At 39.3% G+C, this 16,735-nt stretch overlaps 1 protein-coding gene across 2 annotated transcripts; it reads left to right on the top strand.

Annotated features, from left to right (window-relative positions):
• The first annotated feature begins 700 nt into the window (after window positions 1-700).
• On the top strand, window positions 701-11,546 carry lhx2b (LIM homeobox 2b). Of its 2 annotated transcripts, none has more exons than XM_059336206.1 (5): window positions 701-1,815; window positions 3,155-3,357; window positions 4,418-4,785; window positions 7,638-7,843; window positions 10,822-11,546. In XM_059336206.1, the coding sequence occupies exons 1-5, from the start codon at window positions 1,633-1,635 to the stop codon at window positions 11,110-11,112; spliced, it is 1,251 nt and encodes a 416-aa protein (XP_059192189.1). In that variant the 5' UTR covers window positions 701-1,632; the 3' UTR covers window positions 11,113-11,546. The 2 variants fall into 2 exon arrangements, with proteins under 2 accessions (XP_059192189.1, XP_059192188.1); XM_059336205.1 differs by having other exon boundaries at window positions 702-1,815; window positions 4,415-4,785.
• The last annotated feature ends 5,189 nt before the right edge of the window (window positions 11,547-16,735 follow it).

Raw genomic sequence — 16,735 nt, 5'->3', positions numbered from 1 at the left:
TGGTATTTACAATGCTATTTTCAGGGACTTACCACAACGATTTTTTCTAGTAAAATAAAGCTTTTTGTATGAGATCTCAGTTGAAATTATCCCATTTTACCTTTAACAATAGCGGTCAAAAATGAAACCACAAGGATCTAAGTCAAAGTTGTGGAGTCTTTGAACAGTTTATGAGAAGCTAAATCACTATTCAGTTTCAGTAAAAGTCCATGTTTTTACTGGCTGTTTTCGTGGTTGTGTTGTTTGTCTCTTTTCTTTTTCAATGAATAAAACTTAACCAAAAATATCGTTTTGAAACAGCGTGAAACGCTGTTTTATTGCCAATTTATGAGTGATTTGTGACTTCACGTAGTTTGCTCAGCCCTGCAGGCAGAGCCTTTTGGTGCCATGGAGAGGCTGTGAGCAGCAACAGTGTGGTGCTGTGTGGAACCCCATCTGTGTGTCACTTGACTTCAGGTCCCAGCAGAGCTCCTCGGTGCGAACAGACTGACATAAGACTGAAACTCTCTCCTGCTCTGATTTTTCTTCTCTTTCTTTAAAACTGACCTTTCAAACTGCAGCTCGGGGCAGACAGATAAGGTTGACCGGCGGTCTGTGCGTAACGGAGGCAGTGGCGCTGCTGCTTTTTCAGACCGGTCGGTAAAAGTATAGCCAAACAGTTCGGTGACGGCGGAACAGCCAATGAACATAAATGGTGCGCCGTGACGCAACAGGGCCCCGTTGATAAGGAGCGGAGAGTCCAACCGGGACCTGAGAAGGAGGAACGGTGGTTTTGGGGGGCCAGCAAACACTCGCCTATCATCAGTCAACGTAAAGCCAACTCCTCCTCTTCTGCTGTTACGCACATGTATGCAGCCTTCTTGGCAAAAGACAAAACATTAACCAAACAGACTACTGTAAAGGAAAGCTGCTTTTCCCAGACCGCCAGCGGGATTTTAAGGCCGAGCGCTGCTGTTTTCTATTTTTTTCTGAAAAGCAAAAGTAGTTTGAGGGACATAAATCAGCTGCTGTAAGCATCAACTTGGACTGTTGAACCCGGAGGAGGGAAGGAAACCTTTCTCACAGGCTCACTGTCAGCTTTTTTGGACATATCTTTTTTTTTGTTCTTTCTGACTGTGATGCATGACGCCGCTGCCCGGCTCTGACTGTGCAATTGTACAGAGCTACTTATTGTTCTGCAGGAAAAGGAGAGAAATTGTCCAATGCCTTGCACACTATCGAAATTCTAAAATATTACTCCCGGCGAGGAGGAGGTATCGGTGCTGAGACCCATGCAGCGGGGCTTCCATAGTTGGTATGTTTATTCACCGTAAATGGAAAATAAAATATAGAGGAAGCAATTCGTACTAAGAAAGAATTAACATCAAACCTGATAGAAAATTGATTCCAGTAAGACAGACGAAATCTGTGTGGTTATTTATGAATTAATCATACCTTATTAATAATGAGAGCTGCAGAGATTCGGATGACGGTTTCCATTGGCAGATGAGACGTAGTGTGGAGAACACGTGTCCAATTTTTCCCTCATATTTTTTCCTCCCTGATCTGGATTTCTCACTTGTCACGGCAAGAAAGGAAAACCTAAAAAAGCGAAAATTTTGAGTGGCGTTATTGCGCAGAGACTTGCCTCTGATGGACATCTTGGCTTGCAGATCCGAAGAGAACAGTTATAATATCCTCCCCTCGGCGGCAACCATGCTTTTCCATGGCCTCCCTGGAGGCGACGTGCACGGTGTGGTGGAAGAAATGGACCGGAGAGGAAAGAGCGAGTCAGCAGCCATCAGCTCGGCCATCGATATGGGGGAATCAGAGACGGTAGGAGAGATTCATTTGGCCCTCTCGGCTCGTTAGCGCAGGCAGCATGGCAGCCTGGAAACATGTGACTGTGGGTGCACTCTCACAGCTCCGAGCGCTTTCATTTACTTCTGGACGCTTTCTACTTTAATTCACCCCGAAAACTGTCAAAAAAATGCCCCAGCTTATTTTGTAGTTGACCTAAACCACCTCTCAAACTTCCTCCAAAAGGCCTGAACATTGTGATTTCTTCAGCCTCTCATCTAAAACTTATTTTATTCCCAGGAAAGCTTCAGATAAACAAACTCAGAGCTGAACCAGCTATACAATTTTTCAAAATACAAAATGTGTCTATATTTAGCAATTTATTTATTTATCGTTCACAACACAACATTGTAGGCCTATATTTTGTGCAGGTAAATAAGCACACGAATTACAGCAAAACCAGTTGGATGTTTTTTTTCTAATTTAATATTCCGTTTTTATTAAACACGTATTACAATTCAATAAAAACAAGATTGATCCAATGATCATGACGTTCAGCAATAATTCTTAAATGAACTGCAATGAAAATATAACCAAAGATCGGACAGAGAAAATATTATTTTAATTCAGCTTACATCTTCGTTCAGATTATTAGTTGGTGGTATACGTGCATGTGTGTGTTTGCAGGCTTCTCAAAATGAACATTTAATGGCATACCTTTGCCGTGTACCATGTTGTTATTGTACCTATGATTAACATTCTTTTTAGGAAAAATTAACAGCATAGATATCAGTGATGTTCAAAAATAATAGAAGTTCCACAGGACCATACACAGCGTGTTTAAGGTTCTGAACAGTGTTTTTTGTTAAATGAGCCTACTCTAGTTTGTATTTTTGTCTTCTTTTAATCTGCTGCTGAAGGATGGCAGTATCACATATATAATAATGGCCTCATCGTACCTTTTATAGTCTCCGTAATTTATATTAATCTTTATATTAATCTTCAGCTACTTTTTAGCCTGCGATTTCCTTGACTGTAAAGTATTCTGCTGTTTTTTGTTGTTGTTTTTTTTATTACAATTAAGTCGTAGATGGGAGTTACTGGACAACTTTTAAAAATATTATAATATTAATGTCAAAAATTAAAGACAAAAAATATATTTTTTAATTCCTACAATATTTCTTGATGATACGTAGCCTACTATTGTTATTATTCTCAACGAATAGACTACTCCTCTAGGATTTTAAAGTATTAGTTAGCATGACTTTGTTTGGCTATCAGGATGTCATGGCCTACAGACTCGTTGTAATTGTATTTTTTCCAACATCATTTCCTGACGTTGTGTCCTCATGCCTTTCTCTGTGTCGACCCGCAGTCCTTACCATGTATGACCAGCGAGCGGGTGGCTCTGTGCGCGGGCTGTGGCAGGAAGATCGCGGACCGCTACTACCTGCTGGCAGTGGACAAACAGTGGCACATGCGCTGCCTCAAGTGCTGCGAGTGCAAACTCAACCTGGAGTCTGAGCTCACCTGCTTCAGCAAGGACGGCAGCATCTACTGCAAGGAAGACTACTACAGGTAGGAGGGCGCACAGGGCCTGGACTCCACAGTCTATCCAAACGTGTCCGAGATAAAGTGCTGTTTAGGATTTTTACTGTGACAGAATCGAATAATCGAAAGAGCTGAATTATTGGTTCAAAATATGTTATTTGTGGATGGGGAAGATACTATTTTAAAAGTTAAAGTGACACCATACATGACAAGAGATGGAATATTTCAAAAATAATGTTAATGCAAAAACACGTCAACAAATGACATTTTCTTCATGTGGTTCTAAAATTCAATTAGTCATTCAGTCATGCATTTAAGAATATATATATAAATATACTTTTTCCTTTCTCATCTATTTTGATAATATGTTTATTATAAACACAGATGCTGGTATTTTTGCACTAATGAAAACTGGTATTTAGAGCCATAATTCATAATTCACTAAATATTTATTTTAGCCAGATAGTTCCATTGCATTTTAATTTACGGGTTTCTCTCAGCAAAGTATAGGACATGGGGAAACAAGGGTTAATAGCGTAGTGTCTGTGGTGCCAACAGTCTCCACTGAAACCCAGATAATGAAATACCTAGTTTTAGGTCTAGCAGCTCTCTAGGGGAGTATGACCCCCCCCCCCCCCCCCCCCCCCAACACACACACACACACACACACACACACACACACACACACACACGCACGCACCCACACACACACACACACACTCGCCACCACCCACCACTGACAGGGAAACATTGGCTGTGCAATATTCTTAAATTAGAAACGTAGAAAAACCCATGTAAGGTTTTGTTTAAACACTTAAGCAATCGGTATAGTCTTATAATATTCACATTTTCAGTACCAACACATGATGCAGGCTATCTGCCTAACTTTAAGCTTGCAGGTGAATTCACCTCATTAGTGCGCAGGAAAACTTAATGCACTGTTTTTCAAATGCGTAAAAGTTCGGCTACTTGCATGTAAGAACGCATCACATATATTTTACCCAGCCTGTTCCACCATACACACAGCACCGGGCCTGCCAGGCTCAGTGTCCAGCCGCTGATGAGGGTTCTGTGTTGTCCGCAGAAGATTTTCGGTGCAGAGATGCGCTCGGTGCCATCTGGGGATCTCAGCCTCGGAGATGGTGATGCGGGCCCGAGACCTTGTCTACCACCTGAACTGCTTCACGTGCACCACTTGCAGCAAGATGCTCACCACTGGGGACCACTTTGGCATGAAGGACAGTCTGGTGTACTGTCGGCTGCACTTTGAGACTCTCATCCAGGGTGAATATCAGACACATTTTAACCACGCGGACGTTGTCCCACACAAAGGCCTGGGCCCGGCCAACACGCTCGGACTATCCTACTTCAACGGCGTGGGGACAGTGCAGAAAGGCCGGCCCAGGAAAAGGAAAAGCCCGGGGCCGGGGGCCGAGCTGGCGGCTTATAACGCAGGTAAGAAGATTCCTAAACAACGGTGCTCACCTATTGACCAGGATGCCGTGGTAAATAAAAGGTGGACAGAGAAAATGGAATAATACATTTATAAAAATGCATAAAAGTAATGTATATTTTGTGCTCGATCCTGGTTCGATGCTAATTTCACATAAAATTGTTGTTAAGATCTTAAAACGTGGTAAAATAAGTTAAAATAGGGGAAAAGACCATCGCTGCCTATTGAATTTTTTTTTTGCTTCACTGTTCTCATGAACAGCCACAGCGTAAATACGAACTGATTAAGACCGACAGGCTTCATGAATGAAAACTCTTTTTAACATTCCTATAGGGGATTATATAGTGTCTGTGCTCTCCTCGATGATGACTTTATCATAACTTTATAGAAAACTTTACAGTATTTCTTAAATCCCAGTGGTTTCATATTCCTGTAATATTTCTGTAGGGAGTTTATAATGAGTTTATCATTACTATACCGCAATAACGGCAGGCCTAGTGTGAAACACACAATGATGTCACTATAACATATATTCATCTCCCCTAAAGACGCGTATTGTGCTTAATACTGAGTTTTATCTCGTTAATTACATTTTTCATAACTTTCTATAATGTTCCCGTTGGAAGTTAGTTGTGCTTTCAAATACGTTGCCATGAAATGTGTGTGCTCTGTGTCATTTGTCTCCGCATATGGGTCTTTCACATTATGATGGTTTCCATTGTTTCCATTGAGCTGACGATTTATGTCAGAAACAACAGCAGCATGTTCATGTTGAGACCAAACATTGTGCATGAATAGGCCTGAATACCAACTCATACAGTAGACAAGCATGCAGGCTAAGTAAGACGCAGAAGCAAAACAAGCTGACAATCCTGGAGAGAAGGGAAGTCCAATAAGTTCTCAGATGGGAGAAAAAAACGATGTTTACAGTGGAAGGAACACAGTCACGCCTCTAACATGAAGACATTCAGGCCATGGCTACATTGTTGCAAATAGTTTTAAGCTCCAGTGAGTGCGATATGTGGATTGAACTTTTCAGACAGTTGCATTAGTTTTCATCAGGTCCATGAGTTGCAGCAAGCTAACAAAAACAAAAACTCGTTATTAGGCAAAAGGGCTTTCGAAATGATAATCTTAAAAATAATAATAACTGTACTTTTGTGGTTTGTAGTCATTTTTCAATTTAGTCGTTATAGAAAAGTTTTTTTTTTGATGTTCTGGCTTTTGCTTTAGCCCCTTTCCACTTGTCAGACTACATCGACATCTAGACCCCCCCCCCCCCCCAACACACACACGGCTGGAGCTTTTTAGCAGTGGGACTGGGTTTGTGCCAAAGAGATCAATGTGGTGTGATGAGTTATACACTGGAACAGAGAGCAGGGAATACAGAACTTTCTTAGACTAGAACTGGTTTGAATCTCATTTTTGATACTTTGACTAATTAATCCTCCAATTGTTCAGAAAAAGGAGGCTGATTACAAACTAAAAAAGGAGTCAGTTTATTTGATTTTCATATCTCTAAACAGTTTTTTCTTCTTAAAGTTCAGTCAGATTGGATCTTTATTTTACAGGAAAATGCTGCCACATTTTTAAAAATAATTGCAATTCATGATGCAAGTGAAGACTCTCTACAAACAAGTCATTTTTTTTCACCTGTTAGTGATGGACTTTTCTTTAAGAAAAAGTCTTTCAAAATTTAAAGGACACAATATTTCATCATTAAGATAAATGGAAGAAGGGAATCCAAATTTTAGAGTAAGAAATTCCTACTTTTTTTCTTGTGTGTATTTAGAAAATACACTAAAGAATAATAATTTGAAGCAGAATCAAGAGGAGAGTGAAGAGGCAGTGCGCCCTCTTCTGTTTCCAGGCAGAAACAACATCCAAGTTTCACCTGAGCAATCACATGAGAACATGTGGCAACCTGGATGGTATTATGGTCTTAACACTGTGAATAAGACGTTTAGTATGAGGGCGCAGAGAGAAGCAGAAAACAGGCTGCTTTTCTTTAAAAATGGTGCAGCATATGCTTTGGCCAGAAAGCAGCATTTGTTCTGCCTGGTGTGTATGGGCTAATTAAGTGAAGTGTTATTCTGATGGTTTTCACTCACTTCATATTCATCATTTGCATTCTGATATTGAACACGAACTGTTATGCATGCAGCAACACTTTGAATATTGCCAAGAAATTTGCAGGCTGGGACACATAGATGTGTGTTGTTGTTGTTGTGTTGTGTTGTGGTGTGGTGTGTGCGTGTGTGTGTTTGCTGCAGCCAGGCTAGCACCTCCTCCCAGGATAAAAAGACATGTAGACAGGGACGTAGAGACAGACGAGGTGCAGAGAGGAGGATGATCTGCAGCTGGAGGAAACAGCTGTCAGGTGGCAGTGTCTCCTTCAGATCAGATTGATTTCATACCTTTAAATAAAGAAAAGGAATCTAGATTGAAATTACTTTTTTTGCCACAACATGTTAAAAACAAATGTGTTCAATAATAAAAAAAAAATACTAAAAAGACACCTTTTAACAAGACTGCAGTCTCAATCACCTTAAAACTTCTTTCTTAATGTTGGATTTTTTCCCCTTCCTTAAAGCCTCATTTAGTATATGGTGCCTAAATATTTGCATTGCCGGCCTTTCTCGCTCATGCACATAGTAGTCAAAGCAACTTCAGAGTAATGCGAGGTCACTTCATATTTTTATGGAGATTTATTGATTTTCTTGGGGTATAAATACATTTTTCTATGACTTATTATCAATAAGTACACTCACTAGGTTTGAAATGCTGATTAGTGATTGGATTGGAGTCGCCCCATCTAACCAGCTCTTCTATCCTGTTAACTGTTGGCCTGCAGCGCTGAGCTGTAATGAGAATGATGGTGAGTCCATGGACCGGGACTCCCAGTACAGCTCCAGTCAGAAGACCAAGCGCATGCGGACGTCCTTCAAGCACCACCAGCTGAGGACCATGAAGTCCTACTTCGCCATAAACCACAACCCAGACGCCAAGGACCTCAAGCAGCTTGCCCAGAAGACCGGCCTGACCAAGCGGGTCTTACAGGTAACCACAACAGCCTTTCACTAGAGATGACGCCACAGTTGCCTTAACTCACGGAAGAAGTAGATAAATGCCAACAGGGATGCAATTGTTTCCAATGAAAATCTGCCTGCTTCCAAATGTAAAATATAAGATGTGAGGTTTTCCTGAAAGAAGCCTAATCGGCTGCTTTTTTTTTTTTTTTTTTTAAAGGTAGTGCTGTTTAATTCTAGTGAAATTCTTGGAGGACTTGCAAACAAGCTTAACAAAATCTTGCTTTATTTTTTTTGTCTTTTTTTCTTATTAAAAAATTACAATAAAACATTAGGAATACATTAAAAAAGCAGCACTGAAATGAAGTAGTTTCTAATTTCCTCAAGGTAAAACAAACTCTTAAAAGTCAATGCATGTTCACATTGGAAAGCAATTACCTGGAATTGCAAAGAAAATGAAATGTAATCTATTTCAGTGGACAATATGATGTTGTGGTGAGGACTGAGGGATAAAAAACGAAAAGCTCTGTAGTACATGCGAAGAAAGAGGAAGCACAACAGAGCGTTTGATTTCCACAAAAGACGACAGCAAATTATCTGGGGGACTGAGGAGAAGAAAAATGAGACAAAAAGCCTTCTGAATCAAATTTTTTCTGAGAAGGAAAAAAAATCATTCTGCTGCTTTAATTAACGCTTGTAGAAAACAAAGCAGTCGTTTTGCTTTGATGCGTTTGAGTTTTCATGCCTGTTATTCTAGCTGAAGCACTTCTCCCTCCGCCTGCCTCCCATGGCTCCGTCATGATTCCAGTGCTAACACGCTTCAACACTCAGCTCAGCACAGACTCACTCATCTCAGATATTCCTTTTTATTATTGGGGGAAAAAAAGAGTAAATATTAAGTGTAAAAAAATGTAATTCAAAAATTAAAATAAATTGACAGCAGGGACAAAAAGGAGCAGGGTGCTTGTTCGAAAATTGGGGTGCAAGGCCTTTTTTGAAAAGGTTCATAAAGTCCTCAGCAAAATGAGAAAGAAACCTTTTTGCCATTGCAAATATGAGAATAATGACTGGACTCATAGCTGCTTTTATCCCTATACACACTATAGACATGTCCATTATTATCCTTTTACAGTATCATTGAAAACAGAAAGCCAGGGCTCACTATTTTCATGTGCAAACACTGGCTTTTTCTCCATGACTAGCCATAAAAAGCAAAGGCTTTTATAAGTTTTGTAAACATTAGAAGAGCGCTCTTGCGTTGTGTTTTTAATTGTTCTTTAACCCTCGACTGTTCTTTAATCCTCTGAGCATCTGCAAACAGACTTTTACCAGACACAAGGAGATACTCACTGGTGTGTGCTCCTAACCAGGAGCAAACAGGAGGAGGGGTTGTGGCGGCAGAGCAGATAATGTGTGTCTGCTTAGTGTTCTGGTGCATTGAAATATTTCAAGGATCACATCAGTATAATTTTTCAATATTTTAGTACTTTTCCCACAAATTCATTAAATCCTCCAGGCTAAATGACAAAATACTTACAACATCCTACATGAGTCTTTTTTAATCTGACTGCCCAATCAGCAGGATGACATCATTTTTCAGTGCCTTCCAAAATAAAATAAAAATATATAAAAAAATAAGTATTATAGATATTTTTATATTATCTATACGACTGTTTCTTCAACCGTTACAGCTTAGGTTAAGGTTTGGTTAGGTTCAGGCACTAAAGGTCTTCATTTGGGTTAGTGAAATTTTAGTTGTTTTTTTTGTTCTCTTGAAGGCGGAATTCATTATACACAGTTGACATGTTTTGGCCTCATAAAGTTGATTTGGCTTACACATTTAACATATACTGAGCAGTAGCATACACTGGCATGCATTGCAAGTTGTGTTTCTGATGACTTCATGCATGTGACTTAAAATACAAAATTAAAATATTATTGGTACTGGACAGGTAATGTAGAGTGGATTTTTAGAGCTTTTATGTTGCAGGCCTGAAAGCCAAAACAATGAGTTAAGCTATCATGCTGCATGTGTTGTCCCCACCCCTCAGGCAGCCATAAATGTCCATTCATTTTACCAAAGTATCAAAAATGTAATTATAGGGAATTGAAACATGCTTGAGATACACTAGGTAAACAATAAGTGTGAGCATCATGTGATCATTTAGTAATATCATTTACATTTTTGTAGTGTGCTGGTGCAGTTGTAAGTGTAGACTGGGTTGAAAAGCATGCGCTGTATTACTGTGTTGCAAGAACCCACAAGCAGATATCATATTGTGTGCATGTTGTGACAAATTAAATTTCCATACAGAGTGAAAATCTGTAAGGGAATGGAGTAAAATCATTGCCTGGAAGAAAGAAAATCTAATAGCATGCTTTGTTGGCAGCTTTGTCTAAATGATTGCCGTTACTGGACTTTATTATGCATGAGTACTGAGCAAAGTAGGTGGGGTTGAGGTATTTGTAAGTTGCGGCGATGTTTTGAGGGGTCGGTTCAACAATAAGACACATAAACATTTTCTCACTTACCTCTTGTTGTAAACAGCCATGTATACAACATAGATATTTTTGGAATTTATTATTATAGTCCAAGTTTTTGAGAAATGCATTACCTCCACACCCCAATACAGTTGAGCAGAATTCTGTTTGTGGTGCTCACAGCACTGAAAAAATGATAATCCACAGATCTTACAGTTAACAGTTCGAATTACTTTCAGTGTTGGGTAGGTTATGCAGAGCAACAGGAACAATACTACAGCTTGAAGTGCATATTGGCATTGCTGTGAGCTACACAAATGATATATATATATATATATGTGAAATGACCCTTAAGGAACACCTGAAATTTTTAATTAATGTGAGTGTTAGTTCATTGAGCTCCTGTAAGCTTAACATGGAATCAGAAGTAATATCAGAAATTGGTGTGAACGATGAAAAGTAGCTAACTTTGGTGGATCGGTTCCTCTGTATAGTAACAGGGTTGATTTTGTCATTTTATCCATGTAGGTTTGGTTCCAAAACGCTCGGGCCAAGTTCAGGCGCAACCTGCTCCGGCAGGAGAGCACCGGGGTGGACAAGGCATCTGATGGCTCCACGCTGCAAGGTGGGACGCCGTCAGGCCCGGCCTCAGAGATCTCCAACGCCTCCATGAGCCCCTCTAGCACTCCCACCACCCTAACAGACTTGACCAACCCCACCATGCCCACCGTCACCTCCGTGCTCACCTCAGTGCCGGGCGGCATGGACGTCCACGAGTGCCGGAGCCCGTCACAGACCACACTGACCAGCCTCTTCTGATGGATGGAGCCCTTCACCCCAGCCTCACTCTAGCCCTTCCTCTCTCACCTCTGCTCCACCTTACTGGATCTAAAACTGAGCACTGTTAAAAACATTAAACGGATTAGAAAAGAGAAGGTAACGGAAACATTAAAAAAAAGATTTAATTTCGCTCTGAGCCCATTAGAGACTATTTGCATAGTGAGGCGGCCAGGCCTTACAGATGGAACAGTTGTTGTTATTTTGATGTTGTCTTGTTGAGAACTGAGGAGACTTGATTTGCATTTTTCAATGTTTACAGAAAGAGACTGTGGGAAAAAAGAAACTGCTTAATTTTTAATTAATTAATTTTTTCCAGCACAGTATTTATGTTGTTGTACAAGAGTCACTGTTAGAAGGACTGTAAAAAAATCTTTTTTGAAAATCTGAGATTAAACACAGGTTACAATATCCTACTGCCATGTGCCTTACAGTCCATTTTATCTTATCTGCTGTTCTCACAAGTCGACCGTGACCAGACAAGAATGATTTAAGAAGAGAGCGCATCGGTAATGATCTTTATTCCTTGTGCGTGTGTGTGTTATGGTTAGTGCTGTGTCCACACATGTGTATTTTACATACAGTGATACACATTCTGCAGTGCTTTCATTTCAATTGTTCCATTTAGTGGAGAGTTATGGCAAACAAAATATTCTCCTCTATCTTTCAACCCACTAGAATGATTTTCTTCACTTGTTTAAACATAGTGTTATTATTTTAATTTAATGCACTGTTAGGTGGACACCAGACAGATGACGAATTCTTAATTTTCCAACCAAGATAGTCATTTTAGACTTTCAATATGAATTGAATTGAATTGAAAATTAAGACATTTTGTTGCTGTGTGTGTCAAATTCCAGCCATACCCCTTCAACTGATCCAACATCTTGCTTTGGTTTGTATTAAAACAAATCACATTAAAAATAAGACAAACTTTACGGGTCCTGTGCATGAAAATGTCACTCTAAACCAGTGATATAACCTGAAACCTTTTTATGAAAGTGAAGCAAATGAGAGATATCTACTGTTGGGGTGAAATACAATTATTGTCTCTTAAAATAAATCCATTATTAGTATTTTACAAAACTCAAGAAAAGCTTTCATCAGTAATGAAAATAAGTGTAATTATCCCACATTAATGATAAAGTTTTTCAAGGAATGTTGAGCTAAAATGGGCCGTCAAGGTGGATATTTTGTGTATGATAGAAAAAACATGGTGTGAATGGGAGGAGAGCTGCTGGTGAGAGACTGGTCGGTCTCAGACTGCTGTAATGATCCTGACTGAGCTTCTCTCGCTGTGCTGTTTCTGCACATTCTTGTACACGTTCCTGTTCTTATAGGATATGATATATATATATGTGTGTGCACACACACACACTGCTGTATACACACTGCTCTGATTGGCAAAATCTTTACCAGACCTACGAGTGGAATTGCAGTTAAGCTCAGGCAACAACAGGTGGGGGTGCACATATATAAATCCATCCTGAGGAGCAGTTCAAAATGAGTAGGTCAAATCTTAAAATCTGATTTTCATGCTTTCTGCTTCTTGTGACATGACATTTGCACCCCTGGTCATTACCACTCACGTTTCATGCACATTTAGCCTGTCGAGTGTTTTTATTTCGGCATGGAAACGCTGTAAGTTTTTTCCACTTGGGTTCTGTTAAAAAAGATGGCAACACAGAAAAGGTCCGATAAAGGCTGATGAAGACAGAGTTTTGTTTTTGGAAGAATTATGAGATCTGCTTTAATTTATTTTGCTTCTTTCTTCTCCATTTTCTCCTTCTTGGCAATGTAACGCCGCATCAGTGTGCGACTACTCACCGCTTCATGCCTCCACTCCACCAAAAGGCCCAAAAATTGAACAAGACACTTGGCAGCAAACAGTCCACCACAGACATTAATGTCAGGGAAAATAGTGAGGAAAAGGGCTTAAAACTCACAAATATCCCTGTCTGGAATAAAAATTGAGTCCTCTAATTTGATTTTTTTTTTAATATGTTTTTGTTGCAGTGAAGATTTTGACTACTGTAAGGCCACATGCAGGACACAGGGAAAAGAGATGGCTAGCCTCTCTTCATCCTAGTATAATAAGTTCAGGTGCTGTTTTCAACCAATTGCACATTAACATTTTGAGTAACTTCATGCAAATTGACGCTGAAAGAGTTGGGCATGAGTGATTCCTGGTCTCTGTTAGTTACTAGGGGGGTTATGTATCTGTGCCATGGGTTACATTGTCTCATAATCCACTTGTGCTCTAGGTGGTCTGTGAATGGCAATCTGGGAAATATAAGAAAATGCCATTAATGTTAAAATAGACGCCGTAAAATTCTCATGAAAATAACTTCTGAAATGCACAAATGATAGATTTTTCTCAGAGAAAGAATATATTTTGATTTGATTAATATATCAAAACATCTAACTATGTAAAAGGATAACTGCACAGACACAAACAGGCCTTCACCAGGTTCAGATTATATATATAAATATTATTTGTTCGTGTGTAGACTGCAGTCTGTGCATATTATGTTTGATTATCCCATTTCGTGAGGACCGTTACATGAACCCCTTTCACCAAATGTGGCACTGAAAGAAGAAAAAAAAACTTCCCTCCCCCAATCACTTAAAATAAGCATCTGTGCTGAAACTGAGAGTGATAGTAGCTGACAGCCTTCCCGAAAGTGTAATCATGAAAAAAAAATCTGTTTTCATGAGCAGCTTTTCCTCAGTCTGTTGGAGCAAAATGTGTTCAATTTTCTCATGGCTCCAGCAGCAGGGACTTGAGCTGATCATAAAGGTAGGAAGATTTTCCACTTAAAAATATCACTTTACAATCCATTCCAACACGGAAGTTTAACAAGGAGGTGGTGAGTGGGTGGTGGAGGGAGAGGTCTGGAGAATTGCAGTCTTTACACTTTGTAAGCAAAACATGAATTATGAAAAACAGACCTTAACTTCCCCTGCAGTGCATAATTAGAAATGGGTGTACATAAAAACCCTCACAGCATACAGACTTGGTAATTATCTCTGCAATGGTGTGAGGAGTTTGAGGACATGACCACTGACAAAACACACTCCATACGACAAAAACTGCTCATCTCTTGTCCAGAACATTTCTACAGGTCTGTCTGCATGTTCAGTAAACAAGAATATGAAGTGTGTGTGTATGTTTGGAGCCCTCACTGCAGGAAATCAATCAGGTCAAACAAACATATGGATGTCTTGGCCAAGCCTGGCTGAAAATGCGTATCTGTGTGATATAAGGACAAAACATAGTTCAGGCTATAAATTCTCACTGTTGGAAAAAATAACATATGTGGTCGCCCGCTTCATGTTAATGTGTGATGTGAATTTGATCCAGTAATTACAGGGAAAGGAAGAGCCTTGGCAAGCATCACTGAAATAACACAACAGACTCATAACTGAAAATTTACAGTGTGTTAATTGATGTTTATGTTTTTGTTTTCCTAGAAATTGTTATTCTAAGGACAATAAACTATGTATTAAGGATTTACCAGAGCAGATGGGTAAGGTTTAACAGCTTAAAAAATCTGATTTTATTTTATTTTGTTTGTTTTTAAAACAAACTCCACCTGAACGGTTGAATTCTTTTGCTGTTTCAAACAACTGCCTTCTGCCTACTGCCTGCCTGCCTGTGTTCCAGTTTAGTATGAGAAGACATGGCATCCATTAATCCAGATCTGACCTTTCACTTGTTATTATTTAAATGGAGAATAAAGATAAATCAGAATATATTACTTTTAAATACTAGTGTCCGTGCACATTTTATTTCAAACTCTACTACGGACTACTGACTTTTCTAGTGTTTTAGATTTTCAAGATTTCAAGGAAGGTTTTGGTTTTCATACATTTCTTTAAATCATGATCCAGAAAATAAGCGCCAGTTGCATTTTAAAATTTATGCCACGATTTTTTACCTGTGTGTCTGAAGCCTGCTATGTCTCGTTTCCACTGTGCCACAGAGCTCCATTTTTTCCCCAAAACTATAAACAATCACATCAATGAGTCACATTTTCATACCTTGAAAGTAAAGTCTGCATGAATGGACACTGCTCAGAAATTTGGTATAAACATCCATCTAATACATTTTGATATGCTTTTGAAAACGATCTGTATTAGTGTAAAATAAATTTAATTTATGCAGATACACTTGCGTTGAAGCCGCTTAGTTAAAAAGTACGAAACAGAAACATTCAGAAGTGTCTAGGACTAATGAACCATTAACGCGAAACATTCCTATCCAAATAATAACACCTGTATTACTCATTACATTATGATGGGTTGGGATTGCAAAAATTGACCCTCATAACTATCTGTTTTGATTTTCCTATCAGTCTTCTCTGTGAGACCTGCTTTATTCACTGTTGAAATAGAGCTGCCTTCACATTTGCATTTCAGGCATTTAACTGGCACACTTCTGCAGAGTGACACGCAACCACTTACAGCTACTTACGGAATACCAGAGGAGGCTTAAATTCCTGGATCTCCGACATTACAAGCAACCAACAGTAAGTAGAGCAAAGGTCACTGTCACACATGCACACAAACACTCACACACACAACACGCAGAGCTCTACAGCCTGTCCTGATTCACGGTCTATTCTCTCAGTCCAGCTTTCCCAGAGGAGTGGGTGCCAGGCAGACTCGGTGCCGAGGGCTTTAGGTCTGATGTTAGGTGTCTGAGCCAGACTCTACAGAGGATGCCAAATACGCTGGCCAGATGTACCCACACACTCATATAAAGTGGTGTGATGAAGGCTTTAATAGAGAGAGGCCAGTCTTAACAACGCATGACAGGCAATATAGAAACACTGGGCCCTGTAAAGTTTAATATGCAGGAACAGAGCCAAATTTCAGTGTAAGAGCAGCCTTCTAAATGCTCACAATTTTCTTTGAACTGGGGGGTGGGGTGGATCCAAATGTTGCAGACATGTCTGTAACATGCAATTAATCATAACCAGCCGTGCAATAAACAAGTCATCCATTTATATTGACACACAGTTCAAGTAGTTGACTGGTTAGCGAGTTAGCTGTATCATGATTGACTTTTTAAAATTGGAGCATGAGCTTGTGCTGCTCTCTGCTTGCACTCTTTGAACATGGGGCTATACTTTTGTTTGGCAAAAGTGGCCTTTTTGGTCCGGGTATCATGGTATAATTCCTTTTTCTGTCCAAACGAAAATACGAAAAAAGGAAAACAGTGCCCCCTTTTCCTTTTTTCGTTTTAAGCCAAAAACGAAAAAACGGATTTTGCTATCAGCATCAAAAAAAACGAAATAAACAAACAACCTAAATGAAATAACGGCCGTTGTTTGTTTTTTGCAAATTCATTTTTTCTTTTTTTGAAAAATAAAAGTCCTGTCAAAATAAAAGTCCCGTATTAATAAATACTTATTATCGAGCATAAAAAATAAAAATAAAGTATCATCATACACTAGTATAGGCTACTGTTCTCTGAACCATGCATGGTTCACATTTATTAACATAATTATTATTGATTATTAATTATAATTATAACTAATGTCAGGCCTAACGCCATAAATGAAAGCTATCGCTATGAAAGAGTTTTTTTTTTTTTCAA

The sequence above is a fragment of the Centropristis striata genome, chromosome 7 (assembly GCF_030273125.1).
Source record: "Centropristis striata isolate RG_2023a ecotype Rhode Island chromosome 7, C.striata_1.0, whole genome shotgun sequence".
Classification (NCBI taxonomy): Eukaryota; Metazoa; Chordata; class Actinopteri; order Perciformes; family Serranidae; genus Centropristis; species Centropristis striata.
This window is presented reverse-complemented; position numbering and strand designations above follow the sequence as displayed.